Source organism: Arachis hypogaea, chromosome 6, assembly GCF_003086295.3.
Source record: "Arachis hypogaea cultivar Tifrunner chromosome 6, arahy.Tifrunner.gnm2.J5K5, whole genome shotgun sequence".
Classification (NCBI taxonomy): domain Eukaryota; kingdom Viridiplantae; phylum Streptophyta; class Magnoliopsida; order Fabales; family Fabaceae; genus Arachis; species Arachis hypogaea.
This window is the reverse complement of record NC_092041.1, coordinates 55,121,683-55,141,442: the sequence shown is the minus strand read 5'-3', so window position 1 is coordinate 55,141,442 and position 19,760 is coordinate 55,121,683. Positions and strand designations below refer to the sequence as shown.

The window sequence follows — 19,760 nt, the reverse complement described above, 5'->3', positions numbered from 1 at the left end:
ACAGTTAATTTTTTTAATTATATTTTTATTCTAAATTTTAAATTTTAAATTTTAAATTAAAAAATTTTAATAAAAATTAAAAATAATTCTACAATAAAAAAAGTTGACTAATATAATATTATTTTAATTAGAAATTAATCTCTTGATTTAACTATTAAACTTTTTTGATATAATAATTTTGAATGAGAGAATTCATTTTATAAATAGTAAATCAAATAATATTATTCTAAAAATCTTGATTTTTTTGTAAGTTGAAGATGATTTTTGTGAGTTTACAAATCCTATAAACTTACACTCAAATTTACAATGTAATGTATGAAGATGAAGCCATTGACAACATTGCCAAAAATCTGAAGCAATCATGGACACTCCTTCATATTACCCTCTCTCACTCCTTCTCGTACTCCTCTCCCTTCCGCCTCTTCTCACATTCTTCCTCCTCCGCCGCCGCCACTCCTCCTCCAACCGCCACCCTCCAGGACCACCAGGATGGCCAATTTTTGGCAACTTATTCCAGCTCGGAGACATGCCACACCGCACCCTCGCCAACCTAAGCCATACCTACGGCCCCGTTGTGCGCCTCCAGCTGGGAGCCATCAACACCGTCGCCATCCTCAACGCCAAAACCGCCACTGAGTTCTTCAAGTCCCACGACCACAACTTCGCCGACAGGACAATCATTCAAACCATGCGAGTCCACAACTACGACAAGTCCTCTTTAGCCCTTGCCCCTTACGGCCCTTACTGGCGCCTCATGCGCCGCCTCGTCACGGTGGACATGCTCGTGGCGAAACGCATCAACGACACCGCTCCCGTCCGGCGCAGGTGCGTCAACGACATGGTTTCCTGGGTAGCAAAAGAAGCTAAAAAACTCAAAGCCGGCGAAGGTGTCCACGTGGCAAGATTCGTGTTCTTGATGTCGTTCAATCTGTTCGGGAACCTTATGCTTTCCCAAGACATGTTTGACCCGGAATCGGAAACAGGGTCGGATCTGTTTAAAGCAATCATGGGGCTTTTGGAGTGGACGGGGCACGCGAACGTGGCGGACGTGTTCCCGTGGCTTGTGTGGGTGGACCCGCAGGGGCTGCAGCGGAGGATGAAGAGGGACATGGGAAAGGCCATTGAGATTGCTTCCAAGTTCGTGAAGGAGCGGTTGCAGCTGCAGCATAGTGATGATATGGCTAGAAAGGATTTCTTGGATGTGCTGCTTCAATTTCAGGGCGGTGGCGGTGAGGAGGCACGGAATATCTCCGACAAGGACCTCAACGTATTCATTTTGGTAGGTACCATAGTATTATTTTCCGTTGACTAACATTTCATGTGAATAATCATCTTATTTTTTTCATTTACACATTTAATCAATTTTGTTAGGAAAAAATTGATCAATAGTTTAAAAGACTAAAAATGGACGAAGAATCAACCTAGAAAAAAAAATACAAATAACTTTTCAGTCAATCTCTAATAAAATTTTATTTTTAATAGATTTTATACTGAATTTATTTGATAATTTTATTTGGTGCATTCTGTAGTGTAGTGGCTTGTATAATTTGGTGATTAAGGTGACCTCAACGTTAAAACTAATAGGAGAGGGACGTGTGTAGTCTCACACTAGGAGTTAAGTTGACTTTCTTGATAGCACTATAACTCAACTAAGAAGCACACTACAAAAAAAATAAGTTTTTTGTCACGCTTTTAAAACGTGTTAAAAAGTGTAAAAAAAGTGTTGATAATTTTTTGGCATATTTTTTAAGCTATTGATACACTTTTAAGAGAATCACATCTGTAAGTGTGCTGGTTGATCTATCACCAAATTTTTATTGATATATTGGTACGTTTTATTTTTTTGTCACACTTTTAAAACTTGCCAAAAAGTGAAAATTTGTCGTTACACTTCTAGAGCGTGGCCTAATCCTTTTCAAATAAAAAAAAATCAAAAATCAAATAGGAATATAAATAAGTTAATCTTTTAAATAAAATAAAATAATAAAAAATTAATCTTCCATGTATATATTTGAATTATATATGTACATAATAAAATATGAATGAAACCTTTAAAAAAAAATAAATTCAACATTTAAAATAAACATTTAAAAAATTATAATTTTATATTAGAAAAAAATTAATTTAATTCCTAAACAACATTCGGACTAATTTGTAGTACATGAATGGTTGCATGCAACTCTTGTATAGCTGTCAGAGGTGGAGAAGTTATTGAGTGACAGTAACCTGTATGCATGAGAACTATACAACAAATTGTAAAATTAGTACTAATTTCAAGCATGTTAAATTTGTCACTTAGTAATCAAAATTAGTAGCCTTTTTTTATAATAATGCATACCTGCAACAAGATCAGAGTCATATGTGTAGACATCAATTCTCTATTGCTGGCCATATCTAACCTGAACATATTAATATTAACTCTTAAGACTTAGTATAACATTAGAATTCAGACACTAGAGGCTAAAATCTTATTTCAATTTCATACACTAGGTTCCCAAATAAAAAATATAGGTACATTTTTCTAATAGCAAAGTGATCAAATGAAAATTTTCATCTCATCTCATTAATCATTTCATTAACTGAATTAATGTAAAAATTCATGCCAGTATCAAGGAAGCATTAGTGAAAAGTATGCATTAAAATCACATAAAACATTGACAAATTGAATGTAAACATTGCATTGGCTGCAACGATAGCAAGTAGCCATAATGAATCAAAATTAAAAATCTTAAGCTTCCTCAATATAGAAGAAGGCTGGAACTATGGTGTCTATATGTCACAAATAGAGCGTGTATCAATTTTAGCATATTTCAAGTCAAGCTTACCTCTATATAGCAAGGTCTTTGTGTCACAATTAAATCTATTTCATGCCAGTTTTTCAGTCTTCATTGATTTTGTTATCTTTCCAATAGATCTGATCTCAAAGATAAGACTATAGATTTATGCTGAAGATATAACACAACCAGTTGGTCTTCATAAACAATAGTGCAATACAATTAAATATAAAATATAAACCACTTTTGACATAATACAAATTTACTAATTTACTAAGGAATTCAATAGCCGAAAACCATTCCTTGGTGTCAACATGTAACATCTTGACTAGATCTTTGGCACTACTCGATATGGAATGCCAAGAATCCGAAGAGAAATCAATGCGTCCATGAAGAATAGCATCAAATATACCATGTTTATTTTCTTTATACAAAAGACAAGAATAACATGTGAATAAGATTAGAAAGCAAAACTAGTTTCTAATCAATACAAAATATCTAATAATGAACAAGAAAACAAGCTTCCAAACCAGCACACACATCTGAACTGAAGTGAAGCTCAAGAATCAATAGCCACTAAAAATTTGAGCCAATGGCTGAAGTTAGGACTTAGAATAGGATATTAAAATAGTATGTTTACCTTCTTGGAAAGAAAATACATGGATATTGATCACACTAAAAATTGCACAAAAGATGATATACTATTTAAAAAAAATTATGATACCTTAATAGTCTCACTTAAATTTCCAAAACCATGTAAGCTGTGCAAAGCGGCAGAACTACCAGCGGGCAGCTACTCCAAGAGCACAAATTGTAATAATCTCATCAAAATCATATTTCTTTTTTTCTCAAGATGATCAAGGTTATCAATTATGTTAAGAATCAATCAATTTTCTAACAATTTTTGTATGAATAAGTATGACATCAATATATCATCATTAATCGTCACGGGACTACCAAGAACTTCAATGCAAACAATAGTACATAAGCCTATTATATATCTTGAAGGTTGAAACTTCTTTAATGGAGTTACCTGCAACTGAAACTCTATTATCTAACTATTCAATTCCATTAGACAACTATCAAATACAAAAACGAAAACGAATTGAGCACTCACAAAGTTGCATAGAACTTCCAATACACCTTTATCACGGATACACTACTGCACCAAGATTGTTCTAGGTGGCGGTGCACCAGACACTTTCACACCCTCAAGATGCATGGTGGACGAAATTGTGATCACTATTCTTTAAGTTATACTTTTATGGAATTTGAAATTGGCACGAGTGGACACAACTCCGTTCAACTAACCAGCAAGTGTACTGAGTCGTCCAAGTAATAAACCTTACGTGAGTAAGGGTCGATCCCACAGAGATTGTTGGTATGAAGCAAGCTATGGTCACCTTGTAAATCTCAGTTAGGCAGATTAAATTGGTTTATGGTTTCGAAAATAGAAATAAGAAAATAAATAATAAAAGGGATAGAATACTCATGCAGATTCATTGGTGGGGATTTCAGATAAGCGAATGGAGATACTGTATGGCTCAAGGACGCCTGCTCTCCCACTGCTTCAACTCAATCCTTCTTACTCCTTTCCATGGCAAGCTGTGTATAGGGGTTCACCATCAGCGGTGGCTACTTTCAATCCTCTCGGGAAAATGATCCTATGCGGCTGTCACTCGCATGGCTAATCGTCTGAAGGCATCACCCATGGTTGATGGCTACATCCCATCCTCGCAGTGAAAACTACGCTCACGCGCTCTGTCACAGCACGGCTAATCACTGGTTGGTTCCTGCGCCTACTGGAATAGAATCCCTTGATTCTTTTGCGTCTGTCACTAACGCCCAGCACTTGCAAGTTTGAAGCACGTCACAGTCATTCATTACCGGAATCCTACTCGGAATACCACAGACAAGGTGAGACTTTCCGGATTTCCAGGATCCTACTCGGAATACCACAGACAAGGTGAGACTTTCCGGATCCTCATAAATGCCGCCATCTATCTAGCTTATACCACGAAGATTCTGTTGGGGAATCTAAGAGATACACATTCAAGCTCGGTTGCATGTAGAACGGAAGTGGTTGTCAATCACGTGCGTTCATAAGTGAGAATGATAATGAGGGTTACTTATCATCACATTCATCATGTTCTTGGGTACGAATGAATATCTTGGAATAAGAATAAGAGAGATTTGAATAAAAGAGAATAGAATTGCATTAATACTTGAGGTACAGCAGAGCTCCACACCCTTAATCTATGGTGTGCAGAAACTCCACCGTTGAAAATACATAAGTAAAAGGTTCAGGCATGGCCGAATGGCCAGCCCCCAAAACGTGATCACAGGATTCAAAATACAATCCAGGATGATAATATGATAGTAAAAAGTTCTATTTATAATAAACTAGCTCCTAGGGTTTACATGAGTAAGTAATTGATGCATAAATCCACTTCCGGGGCCCACTTGGTGTATGTTTGGGCTGAGCTTGATCAATCCACGAGCTGAGGCTTTTCTTGGAGTTGAACTCCGAGTTATGACGTGTTTTGGGCGTTCAACTCCGGATCATGACGTTTTTCTGGCGTTTAACTCCAGACAGCAGCATGTACTTGGCGTTCAACGCCAAGTTACGTCGTCAATCTCCGAATAAAGTATGGACTATTATATATTGCTGGAAAGCTCTGGATGTCTACTTTCCAACGCCGTTGAGAGCGCGCCATTTGGAGTTCTGTAGCTCCAGAAAATCCATTTCGAGTGCAGGGAGGTCAGATTCCAACACATCCGCAGTGCTTTTGTCAGCCTTCTTCAGAGTTTTGCTCAAGTCCCTCAATTTCAGCCAGAATTTACCTGAAATCACAGAAAAACACACAAACTCATAGTAAAGTCCAGAAATGTGAATTTAACATAAAAATTAATGAAAACATCCCTAAAAGTAGCTCAAACTTACTAAAAACTACCTAAAAACAATGCCAAAAAGCGTATAAATTATCCGCTCATCACAACACCAAACTTAAATTGTTGCTTGTCCCCAAGCAACTGAAGATCAAATAGGATAAAAAGAAGAGAATATACTATAAATTCTAAAATATCAATGAATATTAATTTAATTAGATGAGCGGGACTTGTAGCTTTTTGCTTCTGAATAGTTTTGGCATCTCACTTTTTCCTTTGTAGTTCAGAGTGATTGGCGTCTCTGGGAACTCAGAATTTCAGATAGTGTTATTGACTTTCCTAGTTAAGCATGTTGATTCTTGAACACAGCTACTTATGAGTCTTGGCCGTGGCCCTAAGCACTTTGTTTTCCAGTATTACCACCGGATACATAAATGCCACAGACACATAACTGGGTGAACCTTTTCAGATTGTGACTCAGCTTTGCTAGAGTCCCCAGTTAGTGGTGTCCAGAGCTCTTAAGCACACTCTTTTGCTTTGGATCACGACTTTAACCACTCAGTCTCAAGCTTTTCACTTGGACCTTCATGACATAAGCACATGGTTAGGGACAGCTTGATTTAGCCGCTTAGGCCTGGATTTTATTTCCTTGGGCCCTCCTATCCATTGATGCTCAAAGCCTTGGATCCTTTTTACCCTTGCCTTTTGGTTTTAAGGGCTATTGGCTTTTTCTGCTTGCTTTTTCTTTTTCTTTCTGTATTTTTTTTGCCATTTTTTTTTCGCAAGCTTCCTTTTTCACTGCTTTCTCTTGCTTCAAGAATCAATTTCATGATTTTTTTTCAGATCATCAATAACATTTCTCTTTGTTCATCATTCTTTCAAGAGCCAACAATTTTAACACTCATAAACAACAAGATAAAAAATATGCACTGTTCAATCATTCATTCAGAAAACAAAAAGTGTTGTCACCACATCAATATAATTAAATTAAATTCAATGATAAATTCGAAATTCATGTACTTCTTGTTCTTTTGAATTAAAACATTTTTCATTTAAGAGAGGTGAAGGATTAATGGATTTTATTCATAGCTTTAAGGCATGGTTACATACTAATGATCATGAAGTAGAGACACAAAACATAGATAAACACAATACTAAAAACCGAAAACAGAAAGAAATAAAGAACAAGGAATGAATCCACCTTTAGTGGCGTCTTCTTCTTGAAGGACCAATGATGTTCTTCAGCTCTTCTATGTCCCTTCCTTGCCTTTGTTGCTCCTCCCTCATTGCTCTTTGATCTTCCCTTATTTCTTGGAGAATGATGGAGTGCTCATGATGTTCCACCCTCAATTGTTCCACATTGTGGCTCAAATCTTCTAAGGAGGTGTTGAGTTGCTCCCAATAGTTGTTGGGAGGAAAGTGCATTCCTTGAGGCATCTCAGGAATTTGTTGATGATGAGCTTCCTCATGCACTTCTTGAGGGCCGTGAGGAGCTTCTCTTGCTTGCTCCATCCTTTTCTTGGTGATGGGCTTGTCTTCTTCAATGGGGGTATCTCCTTCTATGGTAACTCCAGCTGAGTAACATAGATGGCATATAAGGTGAGGGAAGGCTAGCCTTGCCATGGTGGAGGACTTGTCGGCTATTTTGTAGAGTTCATTGGAGATGACCTCATGAACTTCCACTTCCTCTCCAATCATGATGCTATGAATCATGATGGCCCGATCCACAGTAACTTCAGATCGGTTGCTAGTAGGAATGATGGAGCGTTGTATGAACTCCAACCATCCTCTAGCCGCAGGCTTGAGATCCAGTCTTCTTAGTTGAACTGGCTTGCCTTTGGAATTTATTCTCCACTGAGCTCCTTCCACACATATGTCCATAAGGACTTGGTCCAACCTTTGATTAAAGTTGACCCTTCTAGTGTAGGGGCATTCATCTCCTTGCATCATGGGCAAGTGAAACGCCAACCTCACATTTTCCGGACTAAAATCTAAGTATTTCCCCGAACCATTGTGAGATAGTTCTTTTGATTCGGGTTCATACTTTGATCATGGTTCCTAGTGATCCATGCATTGGCATAGAACTCTTGAACCATCAAAATTCTGACTTGTTGCATGGGGTTGGTTAGGACTTCCCAACCTCTTCTTTGGATTTCATGTCGGATTTCCGGATACTCATTCTTTTTGAGCTTGAAAGGGACCTCGGGGATCACCTTCTTCTTTGCCACAACATCATAGAAGTGGTCTTGATGGCTCTTGGAGATGAATCTTTCCATCTCCCATGACTCGGAGGTGGAAGCTTTTGTCTTCCCTTTCCCTTTTCTAGAGGATACTCCGGCCTTAGGTGCCATTGATGGTAATGGAAAAACAAAAAGCTTATGCTTTTACCACACCAAACTTAAAATATTGCTCGCCCTCGAGCAAGAAAGAAAAGAAGAGAAGAAGAAGAAGAAGAGAATATGGTGGAGAGGGAAAGAAGTAGGTTCGGCTATGTGGGAGAAGAAGGGGTTGTGTTGTGTGAAAATGAAGTAGAATGGAAGGGTATTTATAGGGAGAGGGGAGGGTGGGTGTTCGGCTATGTTGGGTGGGAATGGGTGGGAAATTGAATTTGAATTTTATGAAGGTAGGTGGGGTTTATGGGGAAGAGTGGTTTGATGTGAAAGGTGAATGGGGTAATTGGGAAGAGGAATTGAGGTGATTGGTGAAGGTTTTTGGGAAATGTGATATGGGAAAGGGTGAAATGAGATTAGGATTAGGAGAGTGTGATTAGGATTAAAAGAAAAGGTGGGAATATGGTAGGTGGGGATCCTGTGGGGTCCACAGATCCTGAGGTGATCCTGTGGGGTCCACAGATCTTGAGGTGAAAAGAAATACCATTCCTTCACCATATAGGCATGTAAAATGCCTTCGTGCATCATTCTGGCGTTTAAACGCCCATTGGTGCACGTTCTGGGCGTTCAACGCCCATGTAATGCATGTTTCTGGCGTTGAACGCCAGTTTCATGCTTGTTACTGGCGTTCAGCGCCAGTTTGTCTCCTCTAGGCACATTCCTGGCATTCAGCGCCAGGATGTTGCTTGTTTCTGGCGTTCAGCGCCAGAATGGTGCTCTGTTCAGGCGTTGAACGCCAGCCAGATGCATCTTACTGGCGTTGAACGCCAGCCTGTGCGTCCTCCAGGGTGAAAAATTTTTTCTTCTGTTTTTGACTCTGTTTTTAATTTTTTTTATTTTTTTCGTGACTCCTCATGATCATGTACCTAATAAAACACAAAATAACAATAAAATAAAAATTAGATAATTAAAATTGGGTTGCCTCTCAACAAGCGCTTCTTTAATGTCAATAGCTTGACAGTGGCTCTCATGGAGCCACAAGGTGATCAGGTCAATTTTGGTGTGTAGTCCCAACACCAAACTTAGAGTTTGGATATGGGGTCTTAACACCAAACTTAGAGTTTGGTTGTGGCTTCACAACACCAAACTTAGAGTTTGACTGTGTGGGCTCTTCTTGACTCTGAACTGAGAGAAGCTCTTCCTGCTTACTCTCTTTTGTCACAGAGGGATGGCCATGTGCCTTATTCACAAGGTAGTCCCCATTCAATTGAAGGACTAATTCTCCTCTGTTGACATCTATCACAGCTCCTGCTGTGGCTAGGAAAGGTCTTCCTAGGATGATGCATTCATCATCTTCATTCCTAGTGTCTAGGATTATGAAATCAGCCGGGATGTAAAGGCCTTCAACCTTTACTAGTACGTCCCCTACTATTCCATAAGCTTGTCTCAATGACTTATCTGCCAATTGTAATGAGAACAAGGCAGGTTGTACCTCAATGATCCCCAGCTTCTCCATTACAGAGAGTGGCATAAGATTTATCCCTGACCCTAGATCACATAGAGCTTTTTCAAAGCTCATGGTGCCAATGGTACAAGGTATTAAGAACTTGCCAGGATCTTGTTTCTTTTGAGGTAGAGTTTTCTGAATCCAAGTATCTAGTTCACTAATGAGCAAGGGAGGTTCACTTTCCCAAGTCTTATTACCAAACAACTTGGCATTCAGCTTCATGATAGCTCCTAAATATTGAGCAACTTGCTCTCCAGTTACATCTTCATCCTCTTCAGAGGAAGAATAGTCTTCAGAGCTCATGAATGGCAGAAGGAGATTTAATGGAATCTCTATGGTCTCTATATGAGCCTCAGATTCCTTTGGATCCTTAATAGGAAATTCCTTCTTGCTTGAGGGACATCCCAGGAGATCTTCCTCACTAGGATTTTCGTCCTCCTCCTCCCTTGTGCATTCGGCCACATTGACTAAATCAATGGCCTTGCACTCTCCTTTTGGATTCTCTTCTGTATTACTTGGGAGAATACTAGGAGGAGTTTCAATGACTTTCTTACTCAGCTGACCCACTTGTGCCTCCAGATTTCTGATGGAGGATCTTGTTTCATTCATGAAACTGAAAGTGGCCTTTGACAGATCAGAAACTATATTGGCTAAATTGGAAGTGTTTTGTTCAGAATTCTCTGTCTGTTGCTGAGAAGATGATGGATATGGCTTACTATTGCTCAGCCTATTGCGTCCACCATTGTTAAAGCCTTGTTGAGGCTTTTGTTGATCCTTCCAGGAGAAATTTGGATGATTTCTCCATGATGGGTTGTAGGTGTTTCCATATGGTTCACCCATGTAATTAACCTCTGCCATGGCAGGGTTCTCAGGATCATAAGCTTCTTCAGAAGCAGCCTCTCTAATACTGTTGGATGCATGTTGCAATCCATTCAGATTTTGAGAGATTATGTTGACCTGTTGAGTCAACACTTTGTTCTGAGCCAATATGGCATTCAGAGCATCAATTTCAAGAACTCCTTTCTTCTGAGGTATCCCATTATTCACGGAATTCCTCTCAGAGGTATACATGAACTGGTTGTTTGCAACCATGTCAATGAGTTCTTGAGCCTCTTCAGGCGTTTTCTTCAGGTGAATAGATCCACCTGCAGAATGGTCCAATGACATTTTCGAAAATTCAGAGAGACCATAATAGAATATATCTAATAGGGTCCATTCTGAAAACATGTCAGATGGACATCTTTTGGTCAGCTGCTTGTATCTTTTCCAAGCTTCATAGAGGGATTCACCATCTTTTTGCTTGAAGGTTTGAACATCCACTCTCAGCTTGCTCAGCTTTTGAGGAGGAAAGAATTTATCCAAGAAGGTAGTGACCAGCTTATCCCAGGAGTCCAGGCTATCCTTAGGTTGTGAATCCAACCAAATTCTAGCTCTGTCTCTTACAGCAAAAGGGAAAAGCATGAGTCTGTAGACTTCAGGATTAACTCCATTCGTCTTTACAGTCTCACAGATCTGCAAGAACTCAGTTAAAAACTGATAAGGATCTTCAGATGGAAGCCCATAAAACTTGCAGTTTTGTTGCATTAAGGCAACTAGCTGAGGTTTTAGCTCAAAGTTATTGGCTCCAATGGCAGGAATGGAGATGCTTCTTCCATCAAACTTGGACGTTGGCTTTGTGAAGTCACCAAGCATTCTCCTTGCATTATTATTATTATTTTCGGCTGCCATGTCCTTCTCCTGTTCGAAAATTTCTGAAAGGTTGTTTCTGGATTGTTGTAATTTAGCTTCTCTTAATTTTCTCTTCAGAGTCCTTTCAGGTTCTGGATCAATTTCAACAAGAGTGCCCTTTTCCCTGTTCCTGCTCATATGAAAGAGAAGAAAACAAGAAAAGAAAGAGGAATCCTCTTTGTCACAGTATAGAGATTTCTTTATCTTAGTAGAAGAAGAAAGGGGTTAGAAGAATGGAGATGGGGATTCAGATTTTTGGATGAAGAGAGGTGAAGAGAAGTGTTAGTAATTAAATAATTAAATAGAATAAGAAAAGAGAGGGAAAAATTTGAAAATAATTTTTGAAAAAGGGGTTAGTAATTTTCGAAAATTAGAGATAAGATAAGTTTAAAACAAAAAGAATTTTTGAAAAAGGGATGAGATATTTTCGAAAATTAGAGAGGGATAGGTAGTTAGTTGGTTTTGAAAAAGATAAGAAATAAACAAAAAGTTAGTTAGTTGATTGAAAAAGATTTGAAATCAAATTTTGAAAAAGATAAAATTTTGAAAAAGATAAGATAAAAGATAAAAAGATTTAATTTTAAAATTGACTTAACTAACAAGAAACTATAAGATAAGATTCTAGAATTTAAAGATTGAACCTTTCTTAACAAGAAAGTAACAAACTTCAAATTTTTGAACCAATCACATTAATTGTTAGCTAATTTTCGAAAATTTAGACATAAAAGCTAAGAAAAAGATTTTTGAAAAATACTTTTTAAAATTTTCGAAAATAATAATAAAAAAAATGAAAAAGATATGACTTTTGAAAAAGATTTTGAAAAGATAAGATTTTTAAAATTGAAATTTTGACTTGACTTGTAAGAAACAACTAATTTTTAAAATTTTTTGACCAAGTCAACCCAAAATTTCGAAAATTTGGAGGGAAATAAGGAAAAGATATTTTTTTGATTTTTGAATTTTTTAATTATGAGAGAGAAAAATAACAAAAATATTCAATGTATGAAATTTTTAGATTAAAACAATGAATGCATGCAAGAATGCTATGAATGTCAAGATGAACACCAAGAACACTTTGAAGATCATGATGAACATCAAGAACATAATTTTGAAAAATTTTTGATGCAAAGAAAACATGCAAGACACCAAACTTAGAAATCTTTAATGCATGAAAAATATGAATGCAAAGATGCAATTGACACCAAACTTAAAAATTAACACAAGACTCAAACAAGAAACACAAAATATTTTTTTATTTTTATGATTTTCTAATTTTTTTTGTATTTTTATTATTTTTTTTCGAAAATATTTTTGGAAAAACGAAAAATAAAAGAAAAATTTTTGAAAAAGATTTTTGAAAAGAAAATTACCTAATCTGAGCAACAAGATGAACCGTCAGTTGTCCATACTCGAACAATCCCCGGCAACGGCGCCAAAAACTTGGTGGACGAAATTGTGATCACTATTCTTTAAGTTATACTTTTATGGAATTTGAAATTGGCACGAGTGGACACAACTCCGTTCAACTAACCAGCAAGTGTACTGGGTCGTCCAAGTAATAAACCTTACGTGAGTAAGGGTCGATCCCACAGAGATTGTTGGTATGAAGCAAGCTATGGTCACCTTGTAAATCTCAGTTAGGCAGATTAAATTGGTTTATGGTTTCGAAAATAGAAATAAGAAAATAAATAATAAAAGGGATAGAATACTCATGCAGATTCATTGGTGGGGATTTTAGATAAGCGAATGGAGATACTGTATGGCTCAAGGACGCCTGCTCTCCCACTGCTTCAACTCAATCCTTCTTACTCCTTTCCATGGCAAGCTGTGTATAGGGGTTCACCATCAACGGTGGCTACTTTCAATCCTCTCGGGAAAATGATCCTATGCGGCTGTCACTCGCATGGCTAATCGTCTGGAGGCATCACCCATGGTTGATGGCTACATCCCACCTCGCAATGAAAACTACGCTCACGCGCTCTGTCACAGCACGGCTAATCACTGGTTGGTTCCTGCGCCTACTGGAATAGAATCCCTTGATTCTTTTGCGTCTGTCACTAACGCCCAGCACTTGCAAGTTTGAAGCACGTCACAGTCATTCATTACCGGAATCCTACTCGGAATACCACAGACAAGGTGAGACTTTCCGGATTCCCAGGATCCTACTCGGAATACCACAGACAAGGTGAGACTTTCTGGATCCTCATAAATGCCGCCATCTATCTAGCTTATACCACGAAGATTCTGTTGGGGAATCTAAGAGATACACATTCAAGCTCGGTTGCATGTAGAACGGAAGTGGTTGTCAATCACGTGCGTTCATAAGTGAGAATGATAATGAGGGTTACTTATCATCACATTCATCATGTTCTTGGGTACGAATGAATATCTTGGAATAAGAATAAGAGAGATTTGAATAAAAGAGAATAGAATTGCATTAATACTTGAGGTACAGCAGAGCTCCACACCCTTAATCTATGGTGTGCAGAAACTCCACCGTTGAAAATACATAAGTAAAAGGTTCAGGCATGGCCGAATGGCCAGCCCCCAAAACGTGATCACAGGATTCAAAATACAATCCAGGATGATAATATGATAGTAAAAAGTTCTATTTATAATAAACTAGCTCCTAGGGTTTACATGAGTAAGTAATTGATGCATAAATCCACTTCCGGGGCCCACTTGGTGTATGTTTGGGCTGAGCTTGATCAATCCACGAGCTGAGGCTTTTCTTGGAGTTGAACTCCGAGTTATGACGTGTTTTGGGCGTTCAACTCCGGATCATGACGTTTTTCTGGCGTTTAACTCCAGACAGCAGCATGTACTTGGCGTTCAACGCCAAGTTACGTCGTCAATCTCCGAATAAAGTATAGACTATTATATATTGCTGGAAAGCTCTGGATGTCTACTTTCCAACGCCGTTGAGAGCGCGCCATTTGGAGTTCTGTAGCTGCAGAAAATCCATTTCGAGTGCAGGGAGGTCAGATTCCAACAGCATCAGCAGTCCTTTTGTCAGCCTTCTTCAGAGTTTTGCTCAAGTCCCTCAATTTCAGCCAGAATTTACCTGAAATCACAGAAAAACACACAAACTCATAGTAAAGTCTAGAAATGTGAATTTAACATAAAAACTAATGAAAACATCCCTAAAAGTAGCTCAAACTTACTAAAAACTACCTAAAAACAATGCCAAAAAGCGTATAAATTATCCGCTCATCAATGCACAACACAGAGTAATAGCAAAAATAAATCTTATTCTGTATTAATCAATACTTTAGCAGAAGAACAAAGGAACAATCTTAATTACATGTAACAGATTCACAAGAATCAATAAGGCACAGGAAAAGTAACAAAAGTCCAAATTTTATAACGAGAACATCAGAAAGAAAACAACACCAGCATAATCAGCAATCAGAGTTCACCGCCACGGAGCCTCAAAATAAGATGGTGGGTGGACTCCATCTGAATGTTGTAATCGGCCAGGGTGCGTCCTGTATCTTTGCCTTCATAGCAAAGATTATTCGCTGTTGGTTCGGTGGAATCTTTTCTTTGTCCTGTATCTTTGCCTTCATGTTATCAATAGTATTAGAACTTTCCACCTCTAGCATTATCGTCTTCCCGGTTTGAGTCTTCACGAAAATCTGCATCCCTCTACGCAAATGGTTTTCTAATGTAGATCCCACTGATGACAAGGGTTCCATTTAGCAAAAAGATATCAGAACAAATAATTAGAACCAACAAGAAATAATCAGAAATAAAATCATAAAAACAATCAAAACAAAAATAAATTCTCAGAAAAAGAATCAGAACAAATAAGTAAAAAATCATAACAAAAAATTAAATAATTTAAAGCTTAGCAAAATGAGAAAAAATCAAATAATTAGAAGTTTAGACAAATAAAAAAAATAGAAAATCAAGTTTAGAAAAAAAAATCATAAACCACGAATTGAAGCTTTACCGCCGACGCCAGCGATGCATCCAGTGCTGAGCTCGACGAAGATGACACCGATTTTTTTCCTTCCAAATCCTGCCGCGGATTCATGGATAAACACTAGAGACACCAGCACTGGCAATGATAATGGAGTAGGGAGAATGAGAGTTCATGTAGAGAGAAAAAGAGAGAGTAGCAGAATGACGGTGGCGCTGGCAGTTGGCACTGACGAGTTAGTGCTGACAGGTGGCGCGACGCGTGTGGGTGAGGGAGACGACGGCGCAGGGAATGAGCGACGATGAAGGGATGGACGGAGGTGCTGCGACGGGTTAGAGGGAGGGGTGACGTTAGGATTTTTGCTAGTAAAGAATTTTGTAAAAATATAGTCGCGTTGTGAGTATAGATTCTAAAGCAACAGAAAATCCCTTCGTACAAACGTTTTGGTTGTCACAAGTAACAAAACCCAATAAATTTATAAACCGAAGTATTCAAACCACGGGTCGTCTTCTCAAGGAATTGCAGGAAAGTATGATTTATTATTAGTTATGGAAAAAACAATGTTTGGGTTTGAAAAAGGTTTTAAGCAGGAGAAATAGATTGCAAGAATTAATAAATTAATAACTAATAAAACTCTTGGCAAGGTATGAAAACTGGAAGTCCTATCCCAGTCATCCTTATCAATTGTGATGAGAATTGGATTTTTCTCCCACTAAGTTAACCTCTAACTATGAAGGTAAGTCAAGTGGATGGAATAAGTTTGGTTCCTCAGGTCCTAGTCTTTCCTTGGAAAAGGCTAGAGTTATTGGAACTCGAGTTAATTCTTGAAGAATTCCAATTTTCAGTCGACAATGAGTTTGACAACTCAAGAGTTACCAATTAATCAATTAAAGCCATGAATATAAAAAGCTTGATAAAAATCATAGATCTGAAAATACCTCATATTATATTATTTAAGAAAATCCTAACATGAATGGTGCATAAGCCAAATAGGCAACATAAGTAATACAAGCATCAAAGTATCTGAAGGTAAAAGAGAAATACAAAGTAAAAAGAATGCAATGAATGTTATGCAAAATTCCAGGTTCAATCAAAACTCAAAAACAGACTAAAATTTAAACTGAAAAAGGAACGGTCATACCATGGTGGGTTGTCTCCCACCTAGCACTTTTAGTTATAGTCCTTAAGTTGGACATGTGGCGAGCTCCTTGTCATGGTGGCTTGTGCTTGAACTCATCTTGAAACTTCCACCAATGATTGGTCTTCCAATAAGCTCTATCCATACTAAGTAAATTCCTCAAGCTTTGATGGAGTTCTTCACAAGCTTTGAGCCCCCAAAATTGATCATCATATATTCCCGGATCCCAAATCTTGTTTCTACACCCGTCTTCAAGTTGATTAGCATGATGCCATCTGGGTGGTTCAGCTTTAGAATTCTCACTAAAATAGCCAAACAACTTCTTAGACCCAGTCAGTTGAGCTCTACACCAACCTTTGCGTTTAAACTTAAAGCTTCCAACCATAATGAACCTTGCAGGACAATTCTTACCACTGACCATCTTCTTTTTACTCTTAATGCCACAAAGAGCTCTAAGTTGACCATCCATCTCCAGTAGCCCGTATTCAAGTGGAATTAGAAAGCTAAGGGATATGAATTTTACCCACTTGAATGTTGTGAAGGATGATGGAAACTTAGGGGGAGGTGTTTCTAATGAACGTGCAAGCTCCACTCCATTCAAATGTAGATAAGAATTCATTAATAATTGAATCCATCTCTTGATTGTCTCCTTCAAAGTCTTCAACCATGATATGCTTTGGAGGTTGTATACCCTCCTCAACATCAGTTTCAAACATCTTTGAAGGAGGCTCTATGACTTGACTTTTCCATGGAGGTTCAGCATCTCCTAAGTCTTCAACCACTGCCTCCTCTTCTTTTTCAATAATTCCGGCTTCCTCCACTTGTTCCAATATGAAGTTATGCTCTCTGTTACCCACTGGAGTTTCTAGCGTCTTCCTTGTAATGCGTTCTTCATTGGATTCTCCACATGAAGCTGTGGGAGTCTGTTGAGGGGCTAAACGTCTGGAAGATAATTGATTTATTGCTTGCTCCAGTTGATGAAGGGTTGCATTAAATTGGTTTACTGATTCTTCGAAGTGAACCTGTGATTCTTGGCTTGATGGATATGGACATGGTGTATAGGGGAGTGGTGGTTCTTGGGAGTAATTGGATTGGCATTGGAGTGGATAAGGGTCATGTAGTAGTGAATGGTGAAAAGAAGCTTGTGAGTATGGTGGGTTGAAACTATGTTGAGAGGATGGTCTCTGAGCATAGGGTGGGGCTTGTTGGTAGCTACAAGGGGTCCACCAAATCTATCAGTTGGGTATGCATTGTAGAATGGTCTTTGTCCATGATATCTAGGAGGTTGTTGTTGCCAAAAAGGGTGATCAGATCCTCGTGGCTCCATCCATCTTTGATTGCTTAGACCTTGATGCATAGTCCTGTTATAGCTTGCATTCCTTGCAACAAAATTAGAACCAAACTCAAAGCGAGAGGGGTGAGAATTCATAGTAGTTATCAGAAATAAAGGGGAAAGAGAAAAAACAAATAAACAAGTAAAAGAAAAATATTTACAATAACCAATAATAAGACACACGTTTGCAATTCCCTGGCAACGGCGCCATTTTGACGTTAGGATTTTTGCTAGTAAAGAATTTTTTAAAATATAGTCGCGTTGTGAGTATAGATTCTAAACCAACAGAAAATCCCTTCGTACAAACGTTTTGGTTGTCACAAGTAACAAAACCCAATACATTTATAAACCGAAGTATTCAAACCTCGGGTCATCTTCTCAAGGAATTACAGGGAAGTATGATTTATTATTGGTTATGGAAAAAACAGTGTTTGGATTTGAAAAAGGCTTTAAGCAGGAGAAATAGATTGCAAGAATTAATAAATTAATAACTAATAAAACTCTTGGCAAGGTATGAAAACTGGAAGTCCTATCCCAGTTATCCTTATCAATTTTGATGAGAATTGGATTTTTCTCCCACTAAGTTAACCTCTAACTATGAAGGTAAGTTAAGTGAATGGAATAAGTTTGGTTCCTTAGGTCCTAGTCTTTCCTTGGAAAAGGCTAGAGTTATTGGAACTCGAGTTAATTCTTGAAGAATTCCAATTTTCAGTCGACAGTGAGTTTGACAACTCAAGAGTTACCAACTAATCAATTAAAGCCAAGAATATAAAAAGCTTGATAAAAATCATAGATCTGAAAATACCTCAAATTATATTATTTAAGAAAATTCTAACATGAATGGTGCATAAGCCAAATAGGCAACATAAGTAATACAAGCATCAAAGTATCTGAAAGTAAAAGAGAAATACAAAGTAAAAGGAATATTGAACCTGATATGAAGATGAGATAAATCCTAATCCTAAATCCTAAGAGAGAGGAGAGAACCTCTCTCTCTAAAAACTACATCTAAAACCTAAAATTGTGAGTAATGATTGAATCTCCAATCCTCTTTGAGTCTCTGCATGTTCCTTGACTTTAATATGTGTTTTTGGGCCAAAAACTGGGTTGAAATGCGGCCCAGAATCTCTGCCAGCGACTTTTGTAATTCTGCAGATCGCGCATGTCACGCATCCGCGTCGTCCACGCGATCGCGTCACTCAGTGTTTTTTCGTACCACGCGTGCGCGTCGTCCACGCATTCGCGTTGTTTGTGCAGCTTCCAATCCGCGCGGTCGCGTTAGACACGCGAACGCGTCACTCTGATTTCTTCCATTTTGCGCGGTCGTGTGAGTCATTCGACTGCGTGACTTCTCGCTGGTCATCTCCTCAATTCCTTGTGTTCCTTCCATTTTTGCACGCTTCCTCTTCATTCTCTAAGCCATTCCTACCCTATAAAGCCTGAAACACTTAACACACAGATCAAGGCTTCGAATGGTAATAAGAGAGGATTAAGATTAGCTAAATTAAGACCAAAGAAGCATGTTTTCAATCATAGAACTATAATGGGAAGGAATTGTAAAATCATGCAAATCCTATGAATAAGTGGGTGAAAACTTGATAAAACCACTCAATTAAATACAATATAAACCATAAAAAAGTGATTTATCAAGGGGCTGTGACTGTAACACCCTACTACACAGAGTTTTACGCTTAAGTCGTAGAACAGAGGTAGTGTGGTGTTACGGACCTCTAAACAGCAAAATAAATGCATAATAGAGAAGAGAATAATACACTAGGAGCCTTGAGACAAAACGGGTGAAAAAAATCGCAAAATGAAAAGCGCAACGCTCAAAAGAAAGGATTACTTGCATACTAAGAAACCTAATCGGAAAATGATAAAGATGAGTAAAAGGTATAGGAAAACCAAGGAAACAACATAACTAGCCCTTGACTTAGCCTGCGAAGCTAAGGCTGGCCGGGGGATATATATATAAACATACATAAGTATCCCCAAAATACATCAAAATACTAGAATAAACTCCTATCTCTCCTTCAACCTCTAAGAGGAGCAGCATACATAAGTTACTTGGAGAGTAAGCTAAATACATATTTACATATATACAAACAGAAACCCAAAATACACCCAAGAACTACT

At 38.1% G+C, this 19,760-nt stretch overlaps 1 protein-coding gene across 1 annotated transcript in view; it reads left to right on the top strand.

The window, feature by feature from the left end:
- Positions 1-274: 274 nt before the first annotated feature.
- The window catches only part of LOC112696614 (cytochrome P450 76A2), a 32,685-nt gene continuing 13,199 nt past the window's right edge, over positions 275-19,760 (top strand). The window contains exon 1 of the mRNA XM_025749444.3: positions 275-1,279. Coding sequence (XP_025605229.1) covers positions 362-1,279 — 918 coding nt within the window. The 5' untranslated portion in view covers positions 275-361. The remainder of the gene's footprint in view (positions 1,280-19,760) is intronic.